This window comes from Staurois parvus, unplaced genomic scaffold (genome assembly GCF_062004578.1).
Source record: "Staurois parvus isolate SC_StPar_1 unplaced genomic scaffold, SC_StPar_1.0 ptg000544l, whole genome shotgun sequence".
NCBI lineage: Eukaryota > Metazoa > Chordata > Amphibia > Anura > Ranidae > Staurois > Staurois parvus.
In genome coordinates, this window is record NW_028318340.1 from 5,104,998 (window position 1) to 5,131,072 (window position 26,075).

Genomic DNA, 26,075 nt, shown 5'->3' on the forward strand with positions numbered 1-26,075 from the left:
ATCTTGAACAAGTCATGAAAAGCTTCCACGGTAACTGGAACAATTTTCACAAGTTGCGATTAGATCCAAAATTCAATTCCTAAGATGTTTCTGGCATTAAAGTGTCTTTCATAAGTATTTTCTTTTGGAAATTGCAGCAACAAATCACATTCAAGCCTTCACCAGTAATCGACAGCCAGAGAGTGAACGTCTGAATCTAACTGGCTGCGGTGGGTCTATACAAATAAGGACCACAATGCTTAACATTTCCTAGGATATATATTTGCAATATGCAGGAAGATACAGCATCAGACAGTCCCTTTAGACACGGCAGTAATTCACACTTAAAAGCTGAAGCCCACACCTTTGGCGAGTATCCTGTTGGAAGGAAAGTAATGAGAAATGTCAGGTGAAGTCCCAGGATCAATGAAATTTCAGACACTGGGGACGGAACATGAATAGCATTGATCCTTTTAAAGAACACCAGTCAGAGGCTGAACATAATGTATTGCACAGAAAGGCTTTGGAGGATAAGCAGGCGAGCCTGATATACCTACCTGACAAAAAAAATTCAATCAGCCTTGTAGCACGCGATGCCTGCTCTCTCTCTCAGCTCTCAAGGCAGAGGCTGCTTCCAATTAAATTGTGCAAATTAATTTTTATCACTTTCAAATTAGTTTCTGGATTTGTGAAAAGCTTGTTTTTCAGAGAAGGCTTTTTGTTCGCTCCTTCTGCTGTGCCAGGGCATCATCTGCTAGTGACACGTTGGGTGAATTATTAGCTCTATGTATGACTCGTATGCTCTTTAAACCCTAAAGAAATTTATCTCCTCTCAACCTGCACTGAAAATATTCTTCCCTGATGCTATTTCTAAGACAACAGGCAAGTAAGGTTTACCACGTAAAACAATGGTGAAAAAAAATCATTAAAAACTAAACTGTTCTTGCACTGCATGATTTACTGTAGCAATAGGAAAATAATGGCACCCCAAAGTTGTTTGCTGAAAGCATCAGGGTAAGGTTCCATGGAGTAACTGGGGAGTGTATAGGAGAGAGGTATGCGACTTCCTGTACAAAAGCATTAACTAGTCCTCTTTGATGGTACCCAAGACCAGATGCTGATCTAGACAAGAGTGTAGAAAGGACAGGATGTGTCCCACAAAGTTCTTCATAGGATGGAACTTCCAAGCCTTGCACCACACAAATTACACTTTCTTGGTGCCATGGAAGGGCTTCTTGAGAAGCCAACTTTGGAGCCATAGAAAAGGTAGGGATGAACAAATCCAATAACCCCATTTACATTAGGAAGTGGGCTTCAACAGCTCAAGATCTGAGCAAGCACCTTGGTAAAAACAAAGGCCAAAGGGAAAGGCAAAAATGCTGACCATTCACCACAAAATGCATTTATAGTTAAAGCATTATTAAACCCAAAAGCAAACTTTATATTTCAGCTTACCAATTCTTGGATGTGATGGCTGCATTAATTTCATTTTTTAGATGTTCTCACTTTTATTTTCAGCTGGTGATCTTGTCAGTAAGTCTGTTATTTTTTTCAACAGAACAAGCTGTCTGGAAGATGTAGCAGTTAGTGGGTTGAGACAAATCATTTACCACTGACAGGGGTGCTTACAATGGTCAGCTTTTATTTGTTTATGGGAAACCTTTATCCAAAAAGAAACAATGCTGTTGCTGTAACTTCTAAAAACGTGTTAGCTGGAGTTTGGCTTCAAATTGTTTAGTGCATCTAAATTTGCCAGTCCATCTAACACTACCCTCCCCCCAGTTGTTTCTGTGCTCCTTTGTCTGGTGTGTAGGCATACAGGAAGGGTGTTACTGGCCAGATAACCAGGTGAAAACAGAAAAAGAAAACTAATACAGCCACCACATCTACTGATTGGTAAGCTGCAATATATTGCATTTTTGGTTTTGGGTTTAATACCGCTTTAATGAGCAGGAAAGATTTAAATGTGCAAGTAAGCATAGTAAGCATGATTGACTCCATGCAGAAATTTTGAATCTGTAGGAAGAAGCTGAGAGTTTTCAGATCTACAATGTGCCAAACTCTCCCATTGACTTGGAATCTGTGAATAGCATTGAATAGAAATCTTAAAAGCATTCTTTAGTCTGGACTGGGCAACAACCCCTTAAGAAAAGAGCTTCTGAACAGCAGTAAGAAGATCTGCTCTTGTTTGTAGGCAAATTTGAGAACGTAAAATAGGGAGGGGTCAGAGTCTGAAACTCAAGTTTGTAGTCCCTGGAAATGACCCAGACATCTGAGATTTCTTGAACCCCCGATGGCTGACACCCCCTCCCCCCCACTATGATAATTGGGGCAGTCTCCTCATTGGGAAAAGGACTTGGAGGGTCATGTCTTTTTACTATAAACTGTTCCAGATTTTGGTTTGAAACTTCAGCCTGACTAGGATGGAAGGAATTTTTCCTAACCTCAGGAGTAAAAGGTTTACCTGCAGGCCTTCTTTTTTTTCTTGCATGGGAGTTAAGCCGACCAGGATCTGAACCAAAGAATCATCCGCATAGAATGCATTAAGATAAAAAAACCTTCTGCCTTTGGAACCACTTTAAAGTGAAGTCACATCAAGTGGCTGCTGCCCAGACTATAAGCTACAATTCTTTAAAAAGCTTGTATAACTGTTCACACAGCCTAATCGTAACATTCAATTCTATGTCCATACAGCCAAACATCTTACAGATTAAATTGGCCTGTATGACCAGACCTTTTAAAAACCTTAATCTGACCTTTGAGTGGGACCACAGAAGTGAACTTATGAACAATATTTGCAAGTGTAGTCACGGCATGAGTATATTATGCAACCAAATAGCTGCAGAAGATTCTTAAAGCAGGACTCTGTGATTAGTGAGGATTTTCCAATAGTAAATTATTATCTCTAACATTGTCGAAATCCAGGAGACCTCACCACTTCCATTCTTCACACATTCCCCTGGAGGGTCAGACAGCATCATGTATGTGGACTTAAATGTCAATGTTTATTGATCCTGGCATCACTTATTGAGACAACCCAAAGTTCAATATTCTGTTAGAAAACAATTTATCTTCATAAAGTGGTCACACAATCACCATGTGTCCATCTAAGTAAAACCTGATTGCTGTAAAGCCAGAAAGAATATTTCTATAGCCATGAATGACAAAGCCATTACAACACAGCTATGAAAACACTATTCATTTCTTTGTAGTAAGCAGCATACCTTCATAAAAATCATAAACACTCTTAATAAGAGCAATATGCTGCCAATGACAACAAAAATACATAAAAACAAAGAGGTTTGGCCACAATACCCGTTAAGTGCTTGTCCCTTCTCTCAATGATTCTTAACTCACCATACTGTCTTGTGATATGTAATGAAATTCATGTGCAATGCCTTTAGTCTTGGTGATCAATTCATTTCATAGTGAGGGAACATTATTTAGCTATTTACTTTTATTAGCTATTACATTTGGATCACTTCAATTAGTTGTTAAATTACTTTTTAGGCCTCTTATTTTCTATGCATTTATCTTACTATATGGAGCAGTTTATTACAGAAGTATACGTCTGCTAATACAGGTTGCATTTGTATTTAAATCCTGCAGGGTATTTGATTTTAACACCCTGCTTGGTGTAGTGTTCTCTTTATATTAATCATTTCCTCATATTACAGTATATCCTCTTATATACCAGTCATCCTAGAAATGTTTTGGGTATTTATAAATATGTTACAGTTTGAATCATTTATTAAGTATTCTCTATATCACTGTTTGATAGGTGTTACTGACTTATTTTGGTGTTTCTTTTATTTTTTAATGTATTTACTGTGTTGCTAAGAAAACAAACTGTTACATGTGAATCTTTGAAATAAATATGAGTACAGAGATTCACAATAAACATACCTCAAGTACTCCCACAAAAAGTGAGAAAGGCAGTTAACGAATGTGTAAAGCTGTAAACAGGTGGATGGACAGAAAATGAAGGTAATCACAGTTGTAAAAATAAATAAAAAAAAGTCAATAGCAGATTGATGCCATATTAAAAAGCTCCAAATACCCCAGCAATAGAAAACATAAGAGGTAGGTCCCCGAGAACCATAAATACATGGTGGATTACAATGCAGTGCAGGGAAGATGTTTACTCTTATTTTGATAAATATCCTCTGCAGAGCAGAACTCGGCTTGAGAGAGAAAGGGAAAGGTGTGCTGTATGCATATGTGCTGAGAAGAAACAAACTAGGAGGAGGAACAAGCACACTGAGCAGAGGGATGACCTCATCTTTCCCCTACTTCTACTTCAGTGTCCAATCAGCAGTCTGGAGATGGAGAATGACACTACTGTACTCTTAATTGGAAGAGAAAAAGTGGTGTCACTTTTCTGGCTGTGCTTTGTAGCAGGGCTGTGTAATCACAGGAAAGAATATGGATACATAAGCAAACCCTTTGACAAGTAAAGCAGCTTCCATTCTGTATTTAATCTGTGAATTTACCTGTTTGCCTAGAGTTCATCTTTAAGTGTTAATGAGCAGGTTAATTATTAAGGAGAGTCATTTTAACCACTTCCCCTCCGGCCCATGTAGATAAACGGCTGGACAGGAGCACTGCCGATGCGGGTGGATGTTTCTAAACGTCCCCCCACATCCATTACCTGTGTGTGCTCCCTGGGATGGCGAGGCACCGTAATTGGTGCCCGCTGTGTCCAGAGGACACAGCGGAACACAGATCATTGTATGGGACCTCTGCTTGAGGTCCCGATTCATGTGATCACTGATTGGCCATCTAGTATTTTGGGATCTCAGACAGAATAGCTTAGATTCTGCCTGCGATCTCAAGTTGCACTGCAATAGTTGCCAATGTCCCCATACATGTTCAAGTACCATTCATTTTCAATGGCACCTAAACACAGTGTGGTTTTGCTGCGATTGTTGTGCGATAAATCCTGCTGGAATCGTGACAAGCTGCATCGTGTGAAGCTTGTCACCCAAAAGAGGCTCCTGCTCCTTTCTGGGTGACAGGCTTTGCGCAATGCGTGATTTATCATTCGACAATCATGGCAGAACCGCACTGCCTTTAGGTGCCATTGAAAATTAATGGCACACGAACACGCATGGTGCACTTTGCCACTATTGCAGTGCAATTTTGAATCAAAGCGATTCTGCCTGAGATCCCAAAATGTCAGATGTGAGCAGGGCCTAAGAGATCAGGTTGGCGGAGGATTGATTGTTAGGGTACAGCTAACAGGGAAAGGATAAATGTTTGGCACATATTTGGACACTGATCAATAAGCGATATTTTTCATAGACCAGTTGAAAATACCCGATTATATATAACATAACAACACTGTACTACATTACTTTACAAATTTCACTTAAGCATCATTAAAAGAGCTCTGAGTTTTGTTAATAGCCAATAATATGATTAATATCTTCAGTTGGGTTTATCGCTGCATTCAGTTATCTTAGACAAGCTCATTCAGGTATGATGATTTATGTGCCCCAGCATTTAAATGTGCATTTTAAACAATCCTGGATAAAAATGTTTTGAACACACAACATGCATGAAACTACCTGTCATTTACTAATTGGATGCACTGAAGCCAAAAACAGATAATTAGTTGTCTCAGTTGTTTTAGAAGGAAAAAATAGAAAAACCTTCAAAAAAATCACGTCTAACACCTAGCTCAGTCAATTATAATAACCTATCGTGGTTTTTCCACATACTTCATAGTCTATCTCTAATCTGAACCTCTGGATGACAGCTTCTGAAATGTAATCCTTTACTGAGTGTATCTTCAGTGTATCTTTTTTTTCATGCTCATCCTAATGATGTTAACTAATTGGATTTAACCCAGATTGTGAAATTTGCTATCATTTATTTTCATCTAACAAGCTCCAGTTTGCTTGAAGAATTGTTGCCTAATGAAGCTGGTAAGCAGGAAGTGCATTGTCTACTATACTTCTATACACCCGCCTCTGTTTCTCCATGTGTATATATGGAATACGTTTGTGGTTTAATATCAGCCAAGAGAAAGGTTTAGATGTTGAGAAAGACGGTGCCACTAAATACAACAGTACAAAGTGCAAACATTGTGCATTGCAACAAATTTCAATTGGCTCTAATTAATTATGCATTGTTTTTTAGGAGAATTCAATGAGATTCAATTCAAAATGTATTAACATGAAAGTATTTGCGTATAAACGTCCGCAAAGACTAGTATATCTTCAGTGTACAATAGATGCTTCAAATATAAACTGATTTTTGTCCAGATTTTTCATTAAGGCCTCACAGGATGTTTTGCAAACCCTCCTACAAGCCTTTCCTACTGGCAGCAGCGTTTTTCCAGAAAAAAATGCCTGATGTTTGTAAAAGTGTGTAATGCTTTTAGGCACATTTACAAGTGTCAAGAAATTGGGCGTTAATTAATTTAATTTCATGAATTAACTCTCAAGCACTAAACACGCTTAATGTTAACACGTGTTTAGACATGTTTAGGCACGTTTACATGCATTTACAAGCGCCAAAACTCTGCTGCTCCTGAATGCACTGGCAGTGGGTTTTTTCTGCCTTTAACCTCTTGCCGTCCGCCTGCTGTTTATAAACGGCAGGGCGGTGGCAGTCCAGGGTCGGGTTGCCGTCCATAAACGGCACCCGCCTTTTCTAGCTGTGCGCGCTCCCTGGGAGCGCGCACCACCACGATCCGGTGCCCGCTGTGTCCTCCGGACACAGTGAAACACCGATCGTCGGACGGGACCTCTGTACGAGGTCCCGATCATGTGATCACTGATTGGCGAATCAGTGATCACATGCAAAGTAGTAAGCAAGATGTCACTTGTGACATCATTGCTTACTATGTGTGAAATCTGTGAATGATCACAGAGGTCACATGGTACAAGGCTATTCACAACAGCCTTGTACCATGTGATAAGCTGTGACCACTCACAGTTCACTCAGTAATTCTCAATGACTGCAAGAATGCAGACAGAGAGAAAGAGAAATGATTGCTTTTACATCCTATATGGGTGTAAAAGCAATCAGTGTAAAAAAAAAAAAAAAAAAATCTTCATCACCCTCCACAAGTAGTACAGTGTCACCATGGTGACAGTGTACTGCTAGGGTGACAGTATGTAAAAAAAAAAATAAAAATAAAAAATAATAATATAAAAAAAAATAAAATGTAAAAAAAAATGTTTAAAAATTATAATTTTTGGTTATAAACTAATTTGGATTTTTTTTTTTAACTAAAAAAATAACGGAATAAATTTTGGCTAAGATTTATGATGAAATATTATTTATTTGCAAAATTTTATTTAAAAAAACACTTTTTTTCAAAATGTTTGAACTTTTTCATTTACATAGTAAAAAAAATAAAAATCCCAGCGGTGAATAAATACCACCAAAATAAAGCTTTATCTGTCTCAAAAAAATGGTAAAAAATTCATATGGGTACAGTATTGCATGACCGCGCAATTGTCATTCAAAGTGTGATAGCGCTGAAAGCTAAAAATTGCCCTGGACAGGAAGGGGTAAAAGTGTCCAGACAGGAAGTGGTTAAAAACCCCTGATACTGAACGCTGCTAAAAGTCTATATGTGCCTGGACACATAGGCTAACATGCAGAGGTGTTTAGAGGCAGGAAAAAAAAATGCCTGATGTCCCTAGAAACGTCCAGTGCGCATGGGGCCTTAATCTGGTAAGAGTTTCCCCATGTATTTACACACACTTTCTGGCCAATCATCTAACTAGGCATCAAAAAGGAGGCATGGACAATCCGGCAGCATTAAAAAATGCACCTGCTCTTGTATACAGTCAATTTGTTCTTTGTCCTTTGCACCATCCTGACGTTTGCGGGGGTACCAAATGTCCAGACTGTACAGAAACGTATGGACGAATCAGTAAAGTTGAAGTCACCCAAGTACAAGCTCGAATGGAAAGAAACCATATACACAAGAAACACTTGCCTTACAATCCAAATTTATCCTATTATGTGTCATGCACATATATCATAATGCTCATGCAGTCATGCAAAAAAACTGACTATGTATGAATACTAAACTAGCTGTGACTCTAATGAAGTCAGTCTGCCAAACAGGAAAATTTCAGGCAATTCCTATTTTTCTCGGCCAATTAAAGTGTAACTTTAGTCAGAAAATTGCGTCCTGCTAGAAAACTTTTGCCCAGCCCCTTTTGCAGATATAGCTATGTAAAACATTAAAAATAAGTGCCTATACGGTTTAAAATCCAGCAATACACTGTCTCACCCTGCTCTGCACATGCACAGGTGCTCTGTATAATTCTGATGACAGCCCTAAGATTTCAGCAAAATGGCGGCCTACAGCAAGAAGAAGCAGGAGCAATGCTGGAGGAAATTTACAGTATGCACTAATTTCAGTAGCATAATTGTTAACGTGGAATGTATGTTCCTTGCTAAAGAACATTATTTTTTATCAAATTGTTATGGGTAATGTTCTACTTTAAGTAGAGATAACCTGGTACTGCACTTATTCCTCTATGAACAGTCGGTCTTACACCTGTACTGTGCAGTGGATGGTCATTCCAAATGATAAACTGATTGTCTGAGGTTTGAAGAAATGATTAGAAGGCCATTTGTGCATGTATGTACTATGTCTATAGGATGATGCAGAGAATAAACAGGAAAAGCTGTCTGCTTAAAGAAATAGATTTTTGGGTAAATCATTTTTTTTTTAAACTAAATTTTAACAAAGAGGAAAATATCCATAAAAAATTCTGACAAGTTATGAAACATAATAAAACAAAAGCGATAGAATGGGTGGTATTCCCTATGACAATGGCTTAGGGACAGAAAAGTATAATCCTGCACCACATCTGATCTGCACATTTCTACAATCCTATAATAGACCAAGCTTTTCATGGCTTGGACAGATTATTATAATCAAAATGGATATACAGTATAACCTAAATAATTATACATCTTTTAAGTCATCCCAGTCTCCCCCTGCACTTGACTTGAAATCACTCACCAAATCAGGACATTTATATGAGCAAATATAAAAATCCAGGATATATCAAAATGTTCTTGGCCTGCTGAAATGTAGAAGTGGATTTGCACTTCCAGATAGGGATATACAGTATAGGATATAGGAATACACCTTGGCCTCTCGACCAGACAGACAAGAGTAGCCTTCTGTTATTGATCCAATGTACTCTTAAGCTGGCCATACACTGATCAAAATTTGTCTGGTTCAGCAGGAATCAATCGAATATAGATCAGTGTTTGGCCGTGTCCACTCGACATAAGTTGATCATTTAATCAATTTCTGTCCATGCTGCCAGTCTTTTGTTGATCAGTAGCTGCAGCCACTGATCAGTATATTGTGACAGTGGCCTGGTTTGTTGTCAGAATACTATGCATCAGCAGATGGAGGGGGATTCCTTTATTCATCTCCTTTGTGTGGATGGAGGAATCTGTTAACTTTTATTTATTCCAACTACACCATTATTGTTAGAAACAGATTGATAAGAGACCTCTTCCTAGATATCTGAATCGATATGCAAATTAGATTCTATTTATGAGAGGGGACGAATGCTTCTCCAGGACAAAGACATAAATGATAACTTCCAAATCATATGGTCTGCCTGGGTATACTACAAGCATTTTGAAGATACAGTGTTGTTTACTTGACACCATTAAACATGTATGGAGCTATGGAAAATGGATGTAAATCTTGTAGGCACCCGTTCAGCTTGGAGCTTGACTGCTTTTTTCTCTCTCTATCCTGGGGGTTTCTCCCTCTTTTTAGGATGATGAACCTTCTACACAACTTTAATCCAGCTTTTGTGGAGATTTGTGACTTGACAATTAACATGGACAGAAACCCATTTGAGGTCTTCATTGAGCCCAAGAAGTAGGTCTGTAGATGTATATTTAGCTTACATGACAATTTTGGACTGTTAACTCTCCTAATAGAAATATACAGACTGACAAGTGCTAATGTACTATAAAATATTGATGTATTTTATCATATGATAATGCATACTGATGCATGAGGACCATGGGCGGCATGCTTTGTATGTATGTAATTGGACTACTGGTATTTTCTTTATCATCTTTAGGTTCTGTTATATTTTTGCAAAATCCAATAAAGGGAAAATAAACAAATTAGAAGATAACCTAAGAGAACCTACAAAGAAAATTAGCACAATATCAAATTGACAATAATGTGGCAATTTTTTTTTGCTAACAAGAAATAATGATTGAAAAAATTGAATGTGCATCACGAGAATGGAAAGAATATTGGTAGTGGCCTAGCAAGCCAAATGTGTTTTTTTTTAATCTAATCAAGTCTGCCAAATGCTATAATAGTTAGATAATACAATGGATTTCTGAAGTTTACATCCCTCACTAAAGCATCATACTTTAAAATCTTAATTTGGAACAGAAACATGGAAATTAACATTGACAGAAATAAAGTGCCAAGTAACATGCACGCTGGTAGTTGTAATATAATTAAAATGGTATGCATGTAGTACCAACAATCTGAAGATACCTGAAGCTGCAACATCCGGAGAGTTCACTGTACCTCACTATTCACACCCAAGTTGCTGAATTTACAAAGAAAGCCTTACGTTTAGCCAAAGGAAAACAAGCTGCCATAATAGCAGAGATATCCAAGACCTCAAGACTGTGCAGGATCCACTTTAGTATGCTGCAATGTTGGTTTCAGTTCCAAGTGGTCCTTGAGTATTCAGTGTTCTCCACTTTAATCAGAGTACAATTCCCAGTTTTATTAGAGCATGTGTACAAAACAAGGGCAATAAATGTTACTTGTAGCTTCAAGGAGAGATCCACAGGGCCTTGTTTGGAAACTGATTGGGCTATGATGAATGGATGGGTGTTCGCTGCTATGATAGATGGATGGATGTACACTGCTGTGATGTATGGATGGGCATGTATGGATGGGCACTGCTATGATGAATGGATAAAAAAAGGCTTGAAACATTGAATGTCTGCAAAAGACAGTAGATATAACTTACTGTTATTTGGATTGTCTCCAATGATATGGTGTCTCCCACTCCAGTACCATAAAAGTAGTGTGGCATCACGGGATCCTGACACAATATAGCAATCACCACCAATGTAGGACTCGGACCTTGCCAAACAAGTGACTACATCCCAGTGCCCAAACACAATCTGTGTGAGCTTCCCTAAGGAGAGACAGCAATTACAAATATTAAGTGTCATGCTGAGAGTGAAGGACCAAGTGATACTGATTTATCAAGCATTCTAGGAACTCTAGAAACCCGTAAAGAATAGAAGCAAAAGCACAAAAGAATAAATATTGGTATTATATCACATGTAGCATAAGATACAAAATAAAAAAAAAAAAAAGGCGAAGAAGAGTAATGGAGACTCTTGCAGACCACGCTTTCCACAGAAAAGCGCATCAAAGGCAGTTATTGTTGAAGTGAATTTCCCATTCAAGAGGTTTGTTTTTTGTTGAGTTGATATCGGAACAGAGATCTCTGTCGGCCTTTGCTCTCATTTCCATCCCTGCTGTTTTTATCTTTAATTCCTGCCCTGTTAACAGGAACACAGCCATACAAACCTGACAGAAGTTTGAAAACTTCCCCACATGATCTGGCATTTCCAGGAAGAGCGCACGCCATCGGCGCACCAGCTGTGCTATGAATAATCAGAGCAAAAGCTGATCAGATAATAATTGACCACTGGCACCAGCTTCTCGATCAGGAGGAAAACAAGGCAGAGCTCTGTCAATGTAAACAATACAGAGCTCTGTCCAGTCAATAGGGATGTGCCAGTTTTTGTTTCCCTGAAAGAACCTCACAGTACACACAAACACTGGTTAGGCACACATTTAACCCTTTGCTTAGATGTTTAACCCTTTCCCAGGCAGTGTCATTAGTACAGTGACAGTGTATATTTTTAGCACTGATCATTTTATTAGTGTCACTAGGTCCCACAAAGTGTCATCAGTTAGTGTCAAATTGCCCACCATAAGTCCCTGATCACAGCCATTACTATTATAAATAAAAATTCCAGTGTATATTTTTAGATGCTATAACATTCGTGGAAACCAATCAGAGCTTATCGGGATTTTTTTTTACCAAAAATATGTAGCAAAATACATTTTGGGCAAAATTTATAAAGAAATTTATTTTGTTTTATTTTTTATTGGATATGTTTTCTAACAAAAAGTTAAAAATATATATTTTTTTACATTTTCCTTCTTTTTTTATTTATAGTGCAAAAAAAAAAAAAAAACCAGTGTGAAGAAAAATTATATAAATTTAATTTGTGTACAGCATTGTATGACAGCGCAATTGTCAGTTAAAGCAACGCAGTGCCAAAAAGCATAAAATGGCCTGGTCATGAAGTGGGGTAAATCTTCCGGAGGTCAAGTTGTTAAAAGAAAAAAAAGGTTTGGTTGGAGCACCTCTAATCCTGTTAAGACACTAGATCCCTAAATGCACTGGAATAGTTCAATGGCAGAAATCCTATTGCAAAACCATTGTGGGTGCTTTGAACAAGTAGATGGAATTTTTTCAAACTTCAACTATCATGTCAAATATCCAGTATATCCCTCACTATAATGCTGGATTTCATTTGTACTTCAACATTGGTTTGTGGATATAATACTTTGATTTTGGAATTACCTGTTTCTGTTGAATATACCCTGAAGCTTTTGTCCCAGAATCCACAAATAAGGATATAGCGATTATCAGCTGTAACCACAAAGCAGTGTGCATTGATCTGAATGCTTTGATCCACAAGATCAGTGATCTGACGCTTGTTCACTCCAGAGTTATTGGCTAAAGGAAATAAATTGAAGCAATCATTTTATATAAAGCAATTATTACACCATTGTAGTATTTGATCAGTTATGATGCAGATTTTGCAATACAAAATAAAAGACATTAGCTGGGAAACTATCTACTTTAGCAGCTGGATGCTTTGTGAAGCCAATAACTTCATGAAACCTGTAGGAATTCAAAAATAATTTTTTGCAGCATCAACCACTTGATTTCCATACAAAATAAATGTATTTTTCATTCAGTATTCATAGCAAAGACATCTATTATGTTGGCCAAACATACATTTTTGTGAAGAAAGAATAATGAATAAAAAAAACAAAAAAACAAGAAAATTAAATATAGTTGGCCATTTGTGCATTTTGATAACAGTAATCGAAATACATGCGTATCGGAACAAATGTATACAAATTAATAGTGAATAATACAAATAAGACACAATGATACACATGAGTTTGACCTGCATCCTGAGTTTCTAGACATTAGTTGCAACTTAGTCTACTAAATACTAAAGTTGATGTTTAGGGCCCATTTACATTATGCATTGCATTACTGCAATGCATTATTATCCATTAAAGCAGTTATTTTGAATGGGCAGGGCAATTATTTTGAATGGGCCACCTTAAGGTGGTTGTAAAGACTCAAGGTTTTTACCTTCGTGCATTTTATTCATGAAGGTAATAAAATATTCTGTGTGCAGCAGCACTTACATGAGCTATATCGCAATCCAGCGTGCACAAGAACCTTGGCTCTCTGGGGAGTGGGGACTCTCCCTCTTCCTGCTGAGACAGCAGTGTGAGCCATTGGCTCCCACTGCTGTCAATCACAACCAGTTAGCCAATGAAGAGAGAGAGGGGGTGGGGCCACATCACGACTCTGCATGTGAATGGACATGCAGAGCAGTGGCTCAGGAGTAAGCCTGCTTGGGTACCCCATAGCAAGCTGCTTGTTCTGTTGGCACTCGGCAGGAGGGAAGGGGCCAGGAGGAGTCGGCTAATTGCCTTTAATATCACTTTAATGCACTAAACAACAGACAAAACCTTTTAGTCTTCTTTTTGGATTCTATTAAATGCAGCAGCATGCCACAACACACAGGCCACTTGTGGTGCACTGCGTGGGAAGAAAAAAAAAAAGGTTCTGTTTATAAGAAGTTATGGAGCCATTCAATGTGAATGTTTGCCCATTACTGTGTAGCAAAGCACTGTTGTTCATGCATTACCGTGTATTGTGTTTTAGCACAATGCAAACATATGATCTGGCCAAAAAATAATGAATGCAGTCTAGAATAAGTGCTAACATTAGTAATTGAGAGTGAGAGCTGTTTTCCTGATGGTGGAATCAACTGCGATTAGTGAATTGTACCTATGCATTAGTGGAATTTTGTTTGGGTCTAGGGAACCTGCAAGCTCAAACTTGACACTTCCAAAGTCAATAGTCAGCTGCTGCTGCTAACATGTTCTAGCAATTAATCAGAATTTTTTTATCTTGTATCACAACTTATCATTGTATCTTGTACCATAAAACTGAAAGGACTGGCATGACTGGCTTGTATGGTCATTGTCATCTGTTTAATTTATTTAAACAGACGCCCATAATATTTCTTAAGCTTTCTGCTAAACATAAGTTAGTTTGGGACATTAAAATGTATGCTCTTTGAGGGCAGGGATTCATGTGAATGTATAATAAATATGTAAAGTGTTGAGCAAATTATCAAGTGCTATATATAGCGGGTAAAATAAGTTTTGCACACGTCACCATTTTTCAAAGTAAATACATTTCTACAGGTGTTATTGACATGAAATGTTCACCACATGTTGGTATTAACCAATGTAACCCATACATACAAAGAACCAAAACAAATAAGTTCAGAAATAAAGTTATGTGTAATAAAATGGAATGACAGAGGGAAAAAGTACTGAACACTTGAAGAAAGGGAGATGCAAAAAGGCATGGAAAGCTAAGACACCATCTGAAATCTATCAGTAATTAGAAAGCAATCCTGCCCCTTTTCAGTGCAAATTAATATAATCTGGTTCAGTCTCAACTGATGGCCCATAAAAAGGTGTCTCATTACCAAGGTGTCACACAAGAAACATCTCATGATCGGTAAAAGCAAGGAGCTCTCTCAACACCTTTGCCGCCGTACTCTTGCGAAACATACTGATGGCATTGGTTACAGAAGGATTTGTAAACTTCTGAATGTTCCAGTGAGCACTGATGGGGGCCGTAATCCCAACATCATTTCACATAAACTGTCCACGGCCAGGTGCTCACAGAGGAGGGAAAATAATTATTAGAAGAGTTGTCCAAGAGCCAAGGAGCACTTGTGGAAAGCTTCAGAAAGACCTGGAATTAGCAGGTACAATTGTTTCAAAGAAAACATTAATCAAAGCACTCGCCACGGCCTGTATGCATGCTCACCACGCAAGACTCCATTGATGAAGAAAAAGCATGTTGAAGCTCATTTAAAGTTTGCTGCACAACATTCAGACAAGCCTGTGAAATACTGGGAGAATATAGTCTGGTCAGATGAGACCAAAATTGAACTCTTTGGAAGCAATAGTACACACCATGTTTGGATGTCAAATGGCACTGCACATCATCCCAAAAACACCATACCAACAGTGAAGTTTGGAAGTGGGAACATTATGGTGTGGGGCTGTTTTTCAGCATACGGCACTAGCAAACTTCATATCATTGAAAGAAGGAGGAATGGAAAAATGTATCAAGACATTCTTGATAAAAATAAATAAATAAATAAATAAAAGCTGCTAGAATGGCCCAACCAATCACCGGACTTGAATCCAATAGAAAATCTATGGAAAGAACTATTGATCAGAGTTCATAGAATAGGCCCACGGACCTTCAAGATTTGAAGACTTTGTGTGTAAGAATGGGCCAAAATCACACCTGAGCAATGCATGCGATTAGTTTTTCCATATAGGAGGCATCTTGAAGCTGTCATTACCAACAAAGGATTGTGTATGAAGTATTAAATACATTTCAGTTAGCGTGTTCCATACTTTTTCCCTGTGTCATTCCATTGTATTACACATAGCTTAATATCTGACTTTCGTATTTGTTTTGATTTCTTTGTCTGTGTGGATTGCATGGGTTGTTACTGACATGTGGTGAAAATTTCATGTCAATAGCACATTTAGAAATGTATTTACCTAGAAAAACGGTGATGTGTTCAATACTTATTTTACCTGCTGTAAGTACCTGTAATAAATAAACATAAGAAGGCAGATTGGTATAGAAATAACAGAACACAGTACATACCAATCAAAGAGTCCATCTCAATAGGGAGATGGTGAGCTTGGTCCAGTGAGTAACCAGGTGCTCCTCTCAAGCCTGCAGATAAAATGAATACAAATTGATTACTGATATGCAGTGAACGTTCAATAATCCATAAATGAGCACACATGACAGTTATTATCATTATTATTATACAGTATTTATAAAGCGCCAATAGTTCGCTCAGCGCTGTACATTACAAAGGGAGACAGAACATGTGACAGAACAATACCAATACAATGCAAAACATGAGGGAATCAAGGGCCCTGCTCTTTCGAGCTTACAATCTAGGAGGGAGGGGGTGGTGGCACAGGAGGAGATAGCTGTGGGGGATGGAGTGGTAGGAAGAGTGGAGGAGGTCGGCAAGTTAGCAGGGGGTGGGGTAGGCTTCCCTGAAGAGATGGGTTTTCAGGGTGCGCCTAAAGGAGAGGAGAGTAGGTGATAATCTGATGGGTTGGGGCAGGGAGTTCCAGAGGATGGGTGACACCCTGGAGAAGTCCTGGAGGCGGGCATGGGAGGAGGAGACCAGGGAACTAGAGAGAAGGAGGTCTTGTGAGGAGCGGAGTGTGCGTGCTGGGCGGTACATGGATATTAGGTCAGAGATGTAGTACGGGGCAGTATGGTGGACAGCTTTGTACGTCAGCGTTAGGATTTTGAATTTGATCCGTTGCGCAATCGGAAGCCAGTGGAGGGATTGGCAGAGGGGGGTGGCGGAGACAGAGCGGTTGGAAAGGTGAATGAGTCTGGCAGCCGTGTTGAGGATGGACTGAAGAGGGGATAGCCAGCGGCGAGGCAGGCCAGTGAGGAGGGAGTTGCAGTAGTCGAGTCGTGATATGATGAGAGAGTGGATGAGCTGTTTAGTGGTTTCTGGGGTTAGGAACGTGCGTATTTTGGGGATGTTGCGGAGGTGGAGTCTGCACGAGTTTGTTAAAGATTGGACTTGGGGCTGGAAGGATAGGTTGGAGTCCAGAATGACACCCAGTACTCTGGCCTGCAGGGCGGGTTTGATGGTAGCGTTGTTGGATGTGACGGAGAAATCAATGGGGGGTGGTGTCCGGGCTGGGGGGAAGACAAGAAACTCGGTTTTGGAGAGGTTCAATTTAAGGAAGTGGAGCGACATCCAGTCTGATATGTCGCTCAGTAGGTGTGTGATTCGGGCTGAGACCAAGGGGGTGAGGTGGGGGGTTGAGAGATAGATTTGTGTGTCGTCGGCATAGAGGTGGTAGTTGAAGCCGTGAGAGTGTATGAGTTGGCCAAGGGAGGAGGTATAGATGGAGAAGAGAAGGGGCCCGAGGACAGAGCCTTGAGGGACCCCAACAGAGAGGGGGAGTGAGGGGGAGGTGGTAGCATTATAGGTAACGCTGAAGGAGCGTTGTGACAGGTAGGATGAGAGCCAGGAGAGAGCAGAATCTCTGAGGCCGAGGGAGTGTAGTTTTTTGAGGAGGAGGGGGTGGTCGACTGTGTCGAAGGCCGCAGAGAGGTCAAGGAGTAGGAGCACTGAATAGTGGCCATTAGCTTTGGCGGTTAGCAGGTCGTTGGAGAGTTTGAGTAAGGCAGTTTCGGTGGAGTGTAGGGGACGGAAGCCGGACTGTAGGGGATCGAGGAGGTTGTTGTCGTTGAGGTGAGAGCATAGGCGGGTGTAGACGAGGCGCTCGAGGAGTTTAGATGTAAATGGGAGCAGGGAGATGGGTCTGAGATTGTTCGGGTCATTGGGGTCCAGGGAGGGCTTTTTAAGTATGGGGGTGATGTGTGCATGTTTCAGAGGGGAGGGGAAAGTGCCTGAGGAGAGGGAGAGATTGAAGATGTGGGTGAGGGAGCGTAGGATGGAGGAGGAGGAAGGTCGTAGGAGTTGTGAGGGGATAGGGTCGAGGGGGCAGGTGGTGAGGCGGGCATCAGAGAGGATCTTGGAGACTTCCTCGATGGTAGTAAGGTCAAAGGTGTGGAGTGTTGGGGGAGCTTCAGTATGAGGAATGTTCAATATACATGAGGCTAACTTTTTTTAACAGCTTCCCGACCGCCCTATAGCAGAACTACTGCTACAGGGCAGCACGGCTGAGCAAAATCATGTATATATATACGTGATTTTATATTTCTGGGTAGGGGGAATGCGTGCCCTACCCGTGCTGCCACTGGCGACTACAACTGTCGATCACTGGGTCCCAGCTGGAGATTCCCCGCCGCCACCCAGCGATTGCCGAGGAACACTGACGGGGGAGAGGTCTGTATGTAAACAACACTGATCTCTCCGCTGTCAGCACCTGCTATGCAGGGCAACACAAAGCAGCATGCATCTCTAGTCAAACACAACAAAAACACACACATCACACAGATAACCCTTTGACTGCCCCAGATGTTAACCCCTGCCTGCCCAGTGTCATTAGTACAGTGCCAGTACTTTTTATTAGCACTGATCACTGTAATAGTGTCACTGGGGATGTCAGTGGCAGTTAGTCAGCTCCCGCCAGTGTCAGAATGCCCGCCGCAGTCCTGCAATAAGTCGCTGATCGCCGCCATTACTCGTATAAAAAAAAAATTCCAGTATATATACCGCCATTTGTAAACACTAGAACTTTCATGTAAACCAATTAATTTACACATATTGGGATTTTTTTTTTTCGCAAAGACATGTAGCAGAATACATTTTGGCCTAAAATCATGACGAAATTTGATTTTTTTCATTTTTTGTTTTATAGCAAAAAGTCAAAAATATTGTTTTTTTTTTTTCAAAATTGTCAGTCTTTTTTTGTTTATAGCGCAAAAAATAAAAACCGCAGAGGTGATCAAATACCACTGAAAGCAAGTTCCATTTGTGGGAAAAAAAGGACATAAATTTCATTTTGGTGCAGCGTTGCATGACCGCGCAATTGTCAGTTAAAGTAATGCAGTGCCATATTGCAAAATATAGCCTGGTCAGGAAGAGGGACAAATCCTCTGGAGAGCAAGTGGTTAAATAACTAGAAAACTATATTATATGCATAGATCAGAACACAATGGGACAAACAGTTGTGACTAGAAAGCAATTTCTTCACTTATGGTCAGACTAACAGTATGTTCTTTGTAAAACTGTGTATGTCTAAGAATAAAATGGAAGCGATCACAGAGGTGGTTCAAAAATAAAATGCCATTTTTATGTGACTAAGGAAAAAAAGTTCAACTGCCGCTCTCCAGTATATAGGTAACACTCCAAGGAATAAATCGGAACATCTGCTCAACACTGAAAGGCAGATATTAAAGACTCCCATTTAATTCTGATATGTGTTCAATCAAAATAACTAAATGTATTAATAAACAGTATCTCTCCTGGTAAAGGAAAGGGTAGAAATGTAAGCAATCAGGTTTTTCTGCACTACACAGTGCTGGGAATCTAACAAATAGAACTTCATAATTGGAGGAGATAGCAGTGCCATAATGGGGGCGAATGCTCCCCCAGACATCTATTTTTGGCACCTCCCTCCTAAGTCTGCAGGTGTACCCAACCACAGGTGGACAACATTAAAGTGTAAAGGCTCCTATACATATGGGGTCAGGGTGGGGTTTTTTAAAAGTAAAGGCAGAGAGTCAGAAAGATAGAGTGCAAGCTCCATGGACCAGGCCCTCCTATCCCTCTTGTACTGAACTGTATTGTTGCTGTATTGTCTCCCATTATATTTTAAAGCGCTGAGCAAACTGTTGGCACTATAGAAATCCTGTATAATAATAATAACTGTACTTTTTGTGAAAGTGCACTGATCCTTAAAGTTACAGTCAGCTGTTAAATGTGCGTGAAGGATCACAAATTTATACATATAATAAGTCAGCCCCTTACATAGGGTGAATTACAGTGACACAAATAAACAAATATTAACAAAATGGCATTACTCGAATGATTCTTCCTGTACTCTCTCTTCTACAGCATTGCATTGTATAGGTTTTTTTCCTACCTTCAGCAGCACACAACAAGAGTGAACATAACTGACAAGAGGGGAGTCATAGCTGAATTCTAGTCCTGAGTGTTTATCCCAGGGGAGGACTGAATGTCAGACACCCACTGTGTGAGCAGACACCATGGAGCTCACTCTGAAGAAACAGAACTCTGACCCAAAGGAAGCACAATTCCCTGAGTATTAGTGCTAACAACAAAAGATAAGCTACCACAAAACGGCATTGTGTTCGTGCATGCTAAGTGACTCAACACGCTGGAGACCGCAAATATTCCAAGCGATTGAAACAGTCACAGTTAGTGGAGTATGTATGACTACACTTAACTTTTTTTGTAGAAACACAATACAATTTCTACAGAAATAACTGTTTTTTTTAATCCTTTTCTCCTATTTCTGACAGATTTCCCCGCTTGCTTGCTTGTAATCTGTTGTCATTTTCACTAATGAGTGGGCTGTAGGTTTGGTAGAAATGCAATACAGCACAGTGGCTAAGCAGTCAGCACTTCCACCTGGCAGTACTAGGGTCATTTGTTCAAATCCCAACTACTTAAAGTAAAACTCCAGTCTCCTCTGACAAAAAAAAGAAGTCGGCAGCTACAAAAACTGTAGCTGCTGACTTTTAAAAAATAACCACTCACCTGTCCCACAATCCAGCGGTGTGGTCACCCCAACCAGGTTCACTGACCGTTCTCGCTCCCCGGCGGCAGCATCTTAAGTGTGGGCACTTGGCTATGACAGCTTGCGGCTTCACAGCCAGGTGCCCGTGTGTATTGTGAATAGTTCTGTGGTCTTATGTCATGTGTCCCAGAAGACTGCGGGGAGGGAGGGAGTCAGAGCGGTAGTCGGTGCCAATAGTTCACGGCGAGCGGGGGACCAATCCTTAAAGCGGAACCTCCCCTTTTGGGTGGAGCTCTGCTTTAACTCCCACACTCCAAAGACATGCTGGCAGGTTAATTGGCTCCTGTCTAAATGGCCCTATTTTGTTAATTCTAAAATTGCATCTAGTCGCTTAAAGCATATGCAAACTCTAACAAAGACTTATCTTATTTGCTGTCTTTTAGTGTGTTAAATATACCATTGAAAGTGTTCTGATATACCAGTTCAGACCTGTCCTGTGTCTAGTAATCCAGTGTTATCTCAAGCAGGGCAATTAGTCCTCCCAGTACTTATCTTAGGACTACAGAATGATTACCGTGTTTTCCGGCGTATAAGACGACTTTTTACCCCTTGAAAATCTTCTCAAAAGTCGGGGGTCGTCTTATACGCCGGTATACGGCATACTGACACTCTTTAGGGGGGCGGTGCTGCCGCCGCCCCCCCCCCCTTCCAAAGGAAGGGACACTAAGTACAGGGGTGGGCAGGGGCTGCTGTTTCTTACCTGGCTCCGGTCCCACGACGATCCAGGAAGTGGGTCCAGGAAGCGCGGCTGCTCCTTCAGTTCGGCCACTGGATGTTCGCGCGGCTGCTCGGCTCCGCCTCCTCACCGGTGATTGGCCGCCAGAACTGTAGCTCAGGAAAGGCACACAGGCGGCCAATCGCCGACGAGGGGGCGGAGCCGAGCGGCCCCGCGAAAATCGAGTGAAGGAGCGGCCGGTAAGTGTGCCGTGTAGAGGTGCTGCTGCAACCACATATGCTGGCTGCAGCAGCACCATACTAGAACAGAGGTCAGCAAGTGTAATTGGTGTCAATGGGAGAAATAGTGCCCCATCATTGGTGTCACTGATACCAATGATGGAGCACTATTCCTCCACTGACACCAACGATGGGGCACTATTCCACCCCCCACTGACACCAATGATGGAGCACTATTCCTCCCACTGACACCAACGATGGGGCACTATTCCACCCCCCACTGACACCAATGATGGGGCACTATTCCACCCCCCACTGACACCAATGATGGGACACTATTCCTCCCACTGACACCAACGATGGGGCACTATTCCTCCCCCCCACTGACACCAATGATGGGGCACTATTCCACCCTGCACTGACACCAATGATGGGACACTATTCCTCCCACTGACACCAATGATGGGGCACTATTCCTCCCACTGATACCAATGATGGGGCACTATTCCTCCCACTGACACCAATGATGGGGCACTATTCCTGCCACTGATACCAATGATGGGGCACTATTCCTCCCACTGACACCAATGATGGGGCACTATTCCTGCCACTGATACCAATGATGGGGCACTATTCCTCCCACTGATACCAATAATGGGGCACTATTCCTCCCACTGACACCAATGATGGGGCACTATTCCTCCCACTGACGGGGCACTATTCCCCCCCACTGATACGGCACTATTTCTCCCACCGATACCAATGATGGGGCACTATTCCTGCCACTGATACCAATGATGGGGTGCTATTCCTCCCACTGACACCAATGATGGGGTGCTATTCCTCCCACTGACACCAATGATGGGGCACGATTCATCGCTCTGACACCAATGATGGGGCACGATTCATCGCTCTGACACCAATGATGAGGCACTATTCCTCCCACTAATACCAATGATGGGGCACTATTCCTCGCACTAATACCAATGATGTGGCACTATTCCTCCCACTGATACCAATGATGGGGCACTATTCCTCCCCCTGATACCAATGATGGGGCACTATTCCTCCCACTAATACCAATGATGGGGCACTATTCCTGCCACTGATACCAATGATGGGGCACTATTCCTGCCACTGATACCAATGATGGGGCACTATTCCTCCCACTGACACCAATGATGGGGCACTATTCCTCCCACTGACGGGGCACTATTCCCCCCACTGATACGGCACTATTTCTCCCACCGATACCAATGATGGGGCACTATTCCTGCCACTGATACCAATGATGGGGTGCTATTCCTCCCACTGACACCAATGATGGGGTGCTATTCCTCCCACTGACACCAATGATGGGGCACGATTCATCGCTCTGACACCAATGATGGGGCACGATTCATCGCTCTGACACCAATGATGAGGCACTATTCCTCCCACTAATACCAATGATGGGGCACTATTCCTCGCACTAATACCAATGATGTGGCACTATTCCTCCCACTGATACCAATGATGGGGCACTATTCCTCCCCCTGATACCAATGATGGGGCACTATTCCTCCCCCTGATACCAATGATGGAGCACTATTCCTCCCACTGATACCAATGATGGGGCACTATTCCTCCCACTGACACCAATGATGGGGCACTATTCCTGCCACTGATACCAATGATGGGGCACTATTCCTCCCACTGATACCAATAATGGGGCACTATTCCTCCCACTGACACCAATGATGGGGCACTATTCCTCCCACTGACGGGGCACTATTCCCCCTACTGATACGGCACTATTTCTCCCACCGATACCAATGATGGGGCACTATTCCTGCCACTGATACCAATGATGGGGTGCTATTCCTCCCACTGACACCAATGATGGGGTGCTATTCCTCCCACTGACACCAATGATGGGGCACGATTCATCGCTCTGACACCAATGATGGGGCACGATTCATCGCTCTGACACCAATGATGAGGCACTATTCCTCCCACTAATACCAATGATGGGGCACTATTCCTCGCACTAATACCAAAGATGTGGCACTATTCCTCCCACTGATACCAATGATGGGGCACTATTCCTCCCCCTGATACCAATGATGGGGCACTATTCCTCCCACTGATACCAATGATGGGGCACTATTCCTCCCACTAATACCAATGATGGGACACTATTCCTCCCACTGACACCAATGATGGGGCACTATTCCTCCCACTGACACCAATGATGGGGCATTATTCCTTCCACCGATACCAATGATGGGGCACTATTCTTCCCACTGGTGTGCATTGCTAGAGGGGTAGTCTTATACGGCGAGTATAGCCCAAACACTACATTTTAGCAGGAAAAGTAGGGGGTCGTCTTATACGCCGGAAAATACGGTAGTCTTTATGTTGTGGAGATGAGACAAGAGGTGGGTCTGAGAAGTTTGCCAAATAAGAACGGGGTAGTGCTCACAATACTCAGTTCACAAAACTGCTGTGAGCTGTCAGCCCACAAGACGACTTGGAAGAGGAGTGCATTTTTGGTATAACAAAAAGTACTGCTGGGTCTTTAAGGGGTTAAGCCATAGGACATATGCATGTTTCTCTTTTCATTTTTGCCCTAACATACACTTTACCATCACTAATGCAGGCCATAGACGGGTCGTTTATTGGCCGAATTTTCATCCGCACGAAAATTCGGCCGATAATCACACCGTTAGTGGGGCCAGCCCATCGGCCGTTTTGAGCAGATCTCCTCATTTATTTTTATTGGTCATGCTGGAAAATCCCCGAAAAACTACATGGGTGGCAGCATCGGCAACGGAGCCGACCGATTTTTCGTTTATACGCCGAAAATTCGGCCAATAAATGGCCCGTCTATGGCCTACCTAAGGGCTAGTTCACACTAGATGCAGTCCAGAGCCTTTTTTTTTATGTATCAAAAATGCATGCACAGTGTTTTCCATGTATGCCAATGGCCCTAGTTCACACCAATGCAGTCAGTTCCAGTCAGTTTCCAGTGCAAAAAAAAAAAGCAGAATATGCTGCATTTTTTCTGCACAGAACCATGCTGGAACATAGCAAAGAAGATTTCTAACAAGGCAGATATAGTAAAAAAGATATTTATAGAGAACAAAGTAAGTTGATTTGAAAAAAGGTGGGGTAGGGGTTATGAAAACAGGATTAATAGAGAAGCTTCCCTCTAAACTAACTAGCACACAGTGAGGCAGATCATGACATACCAACAGTATTGTGCCACCTATTCACTGCAAACAGTCGGCTGCATGTGACAGTCACCACTGCGGGGATGGTGAGATGAGGAAGGGTGTTTGCTGCAACATGGGTGACTGGAGAGTTGGATGGAAATTTCAGCACCATAATGACATCCTGCTGCATCTGATCCTTAAACATGAGGGGGCTCTGTGGAAGGAAACACTGTTGTACAAGAGAAGAAAGAGAAGACAACAAAGCCCAGTGTTAGGAAAGTGCTGTAAAGGTAAGTGTCTTTAAAACATCTACTCATATCTTATACAAAGTAGAAAATGTCATTAAAAAAAAAATGGTATAGTACAGCAGAACCACAAAACCTGCCCGTCACTCCAATGTAAACATCTTGCTCTATTTTATATACCACGGACATATTACAAATGTACAGAACACTTATGGCATTCAGTCCATGCCCTCTAGGAGATTTCATGATCATTTACTGAATAATGCCTTTAAAAATGTACACTAGATAGCAACATTGGTCAATAGTGAAGTACCCATCAGTATTATAAGAGGAAACAGGAGTGCCTACAGGGATCGTATGTAGACATAAAGACCATAGAGATACTCGATTGCCTAGTGACCAATTAAGAACTGAATCCAGACCCTACAGCATTAAGGTAGGAGAGCTAACCAGGTAACCACGGTAATAGGTGTAAATGGGTATAATGACATATTAAGCTTGCAGCAGAATAACCTCACCGGTATACAGATTATAGGAGCTGGCGTCCAGGGCAATGAAGGTAGAGGAGAAGGATTCTGCATTGGCCTGCCCAGTGTGAGTAGTGGTGTTGGCCTCGGCAGCTGAGGCCAGCACTGCTTCTCACACTAGGGAGGGCAATGCAGTGTTAGTCTCCCCTACCTTCATTGCCCTGTAAACAGGTATAAATATATTAAACTGTACACTCTTACATGCCTCTGTATCTCTGAAGGCTTGTACAACATACATGTAATGTACCAGAAAACACATTCCCCAGTTTGAAATTTAAAATTGGTACTAGAAACCTAACAACTGGAATTTGACTTGGTTATCAGGCAGCACAGTGGCTAAGTGCTTAGCACTTCCACCTGGCAGCACTAGGGTCGTTGGTTCAAATCTTAACTACTTAACTTCCACATTCCAAAGACATGCTGGTAGGTTAATTGGCTCCTGTCTAAATTGGCTGAAATATGTGTATGTTGACTGTGAGTTAGGGACCTGAAATCAGTGATTCTCAACCTTTTTTTTTTTTTTTTT

General features: G+C 41.4%; 1 protein-coding gene across 6 annotated transcripts in view; it reads right to left on the bottom strand.

The window, feature by feature from the left end:
• NBEA (neurobeachin) overlaps positions 1-26,075 on the bottom strand; it is an 881,324-nt gene that overhangs the window by 28,285 nt on the left and 826,964 nt on the right. For all 6 annotated transcript variants that reach the window (XM_089690860.1, XM_089690861.1, XM_089690859.1 and 3 more), the window contains 4 exons: positions 24,814-25,006; positions 16,074-16,145; positions 12,636-12,791; positions 10,995-11,165 (listed from right to left, as the gene is read on the bottom strand). In XM_089690860.1, coding sequence (XP_089546986.1) covers positions 10,995-11,165; positions 12,636-12,791; positions 16,074-16,145; positions 24,814-25,006 — 592 coding nt within the window. The remainder of the gene's footprint in view (positions 1-10,994; positions 11,166-12,635; positions 12,792-16,073; positions 16,146-24,813; positions 25,007-26,075) is intronic.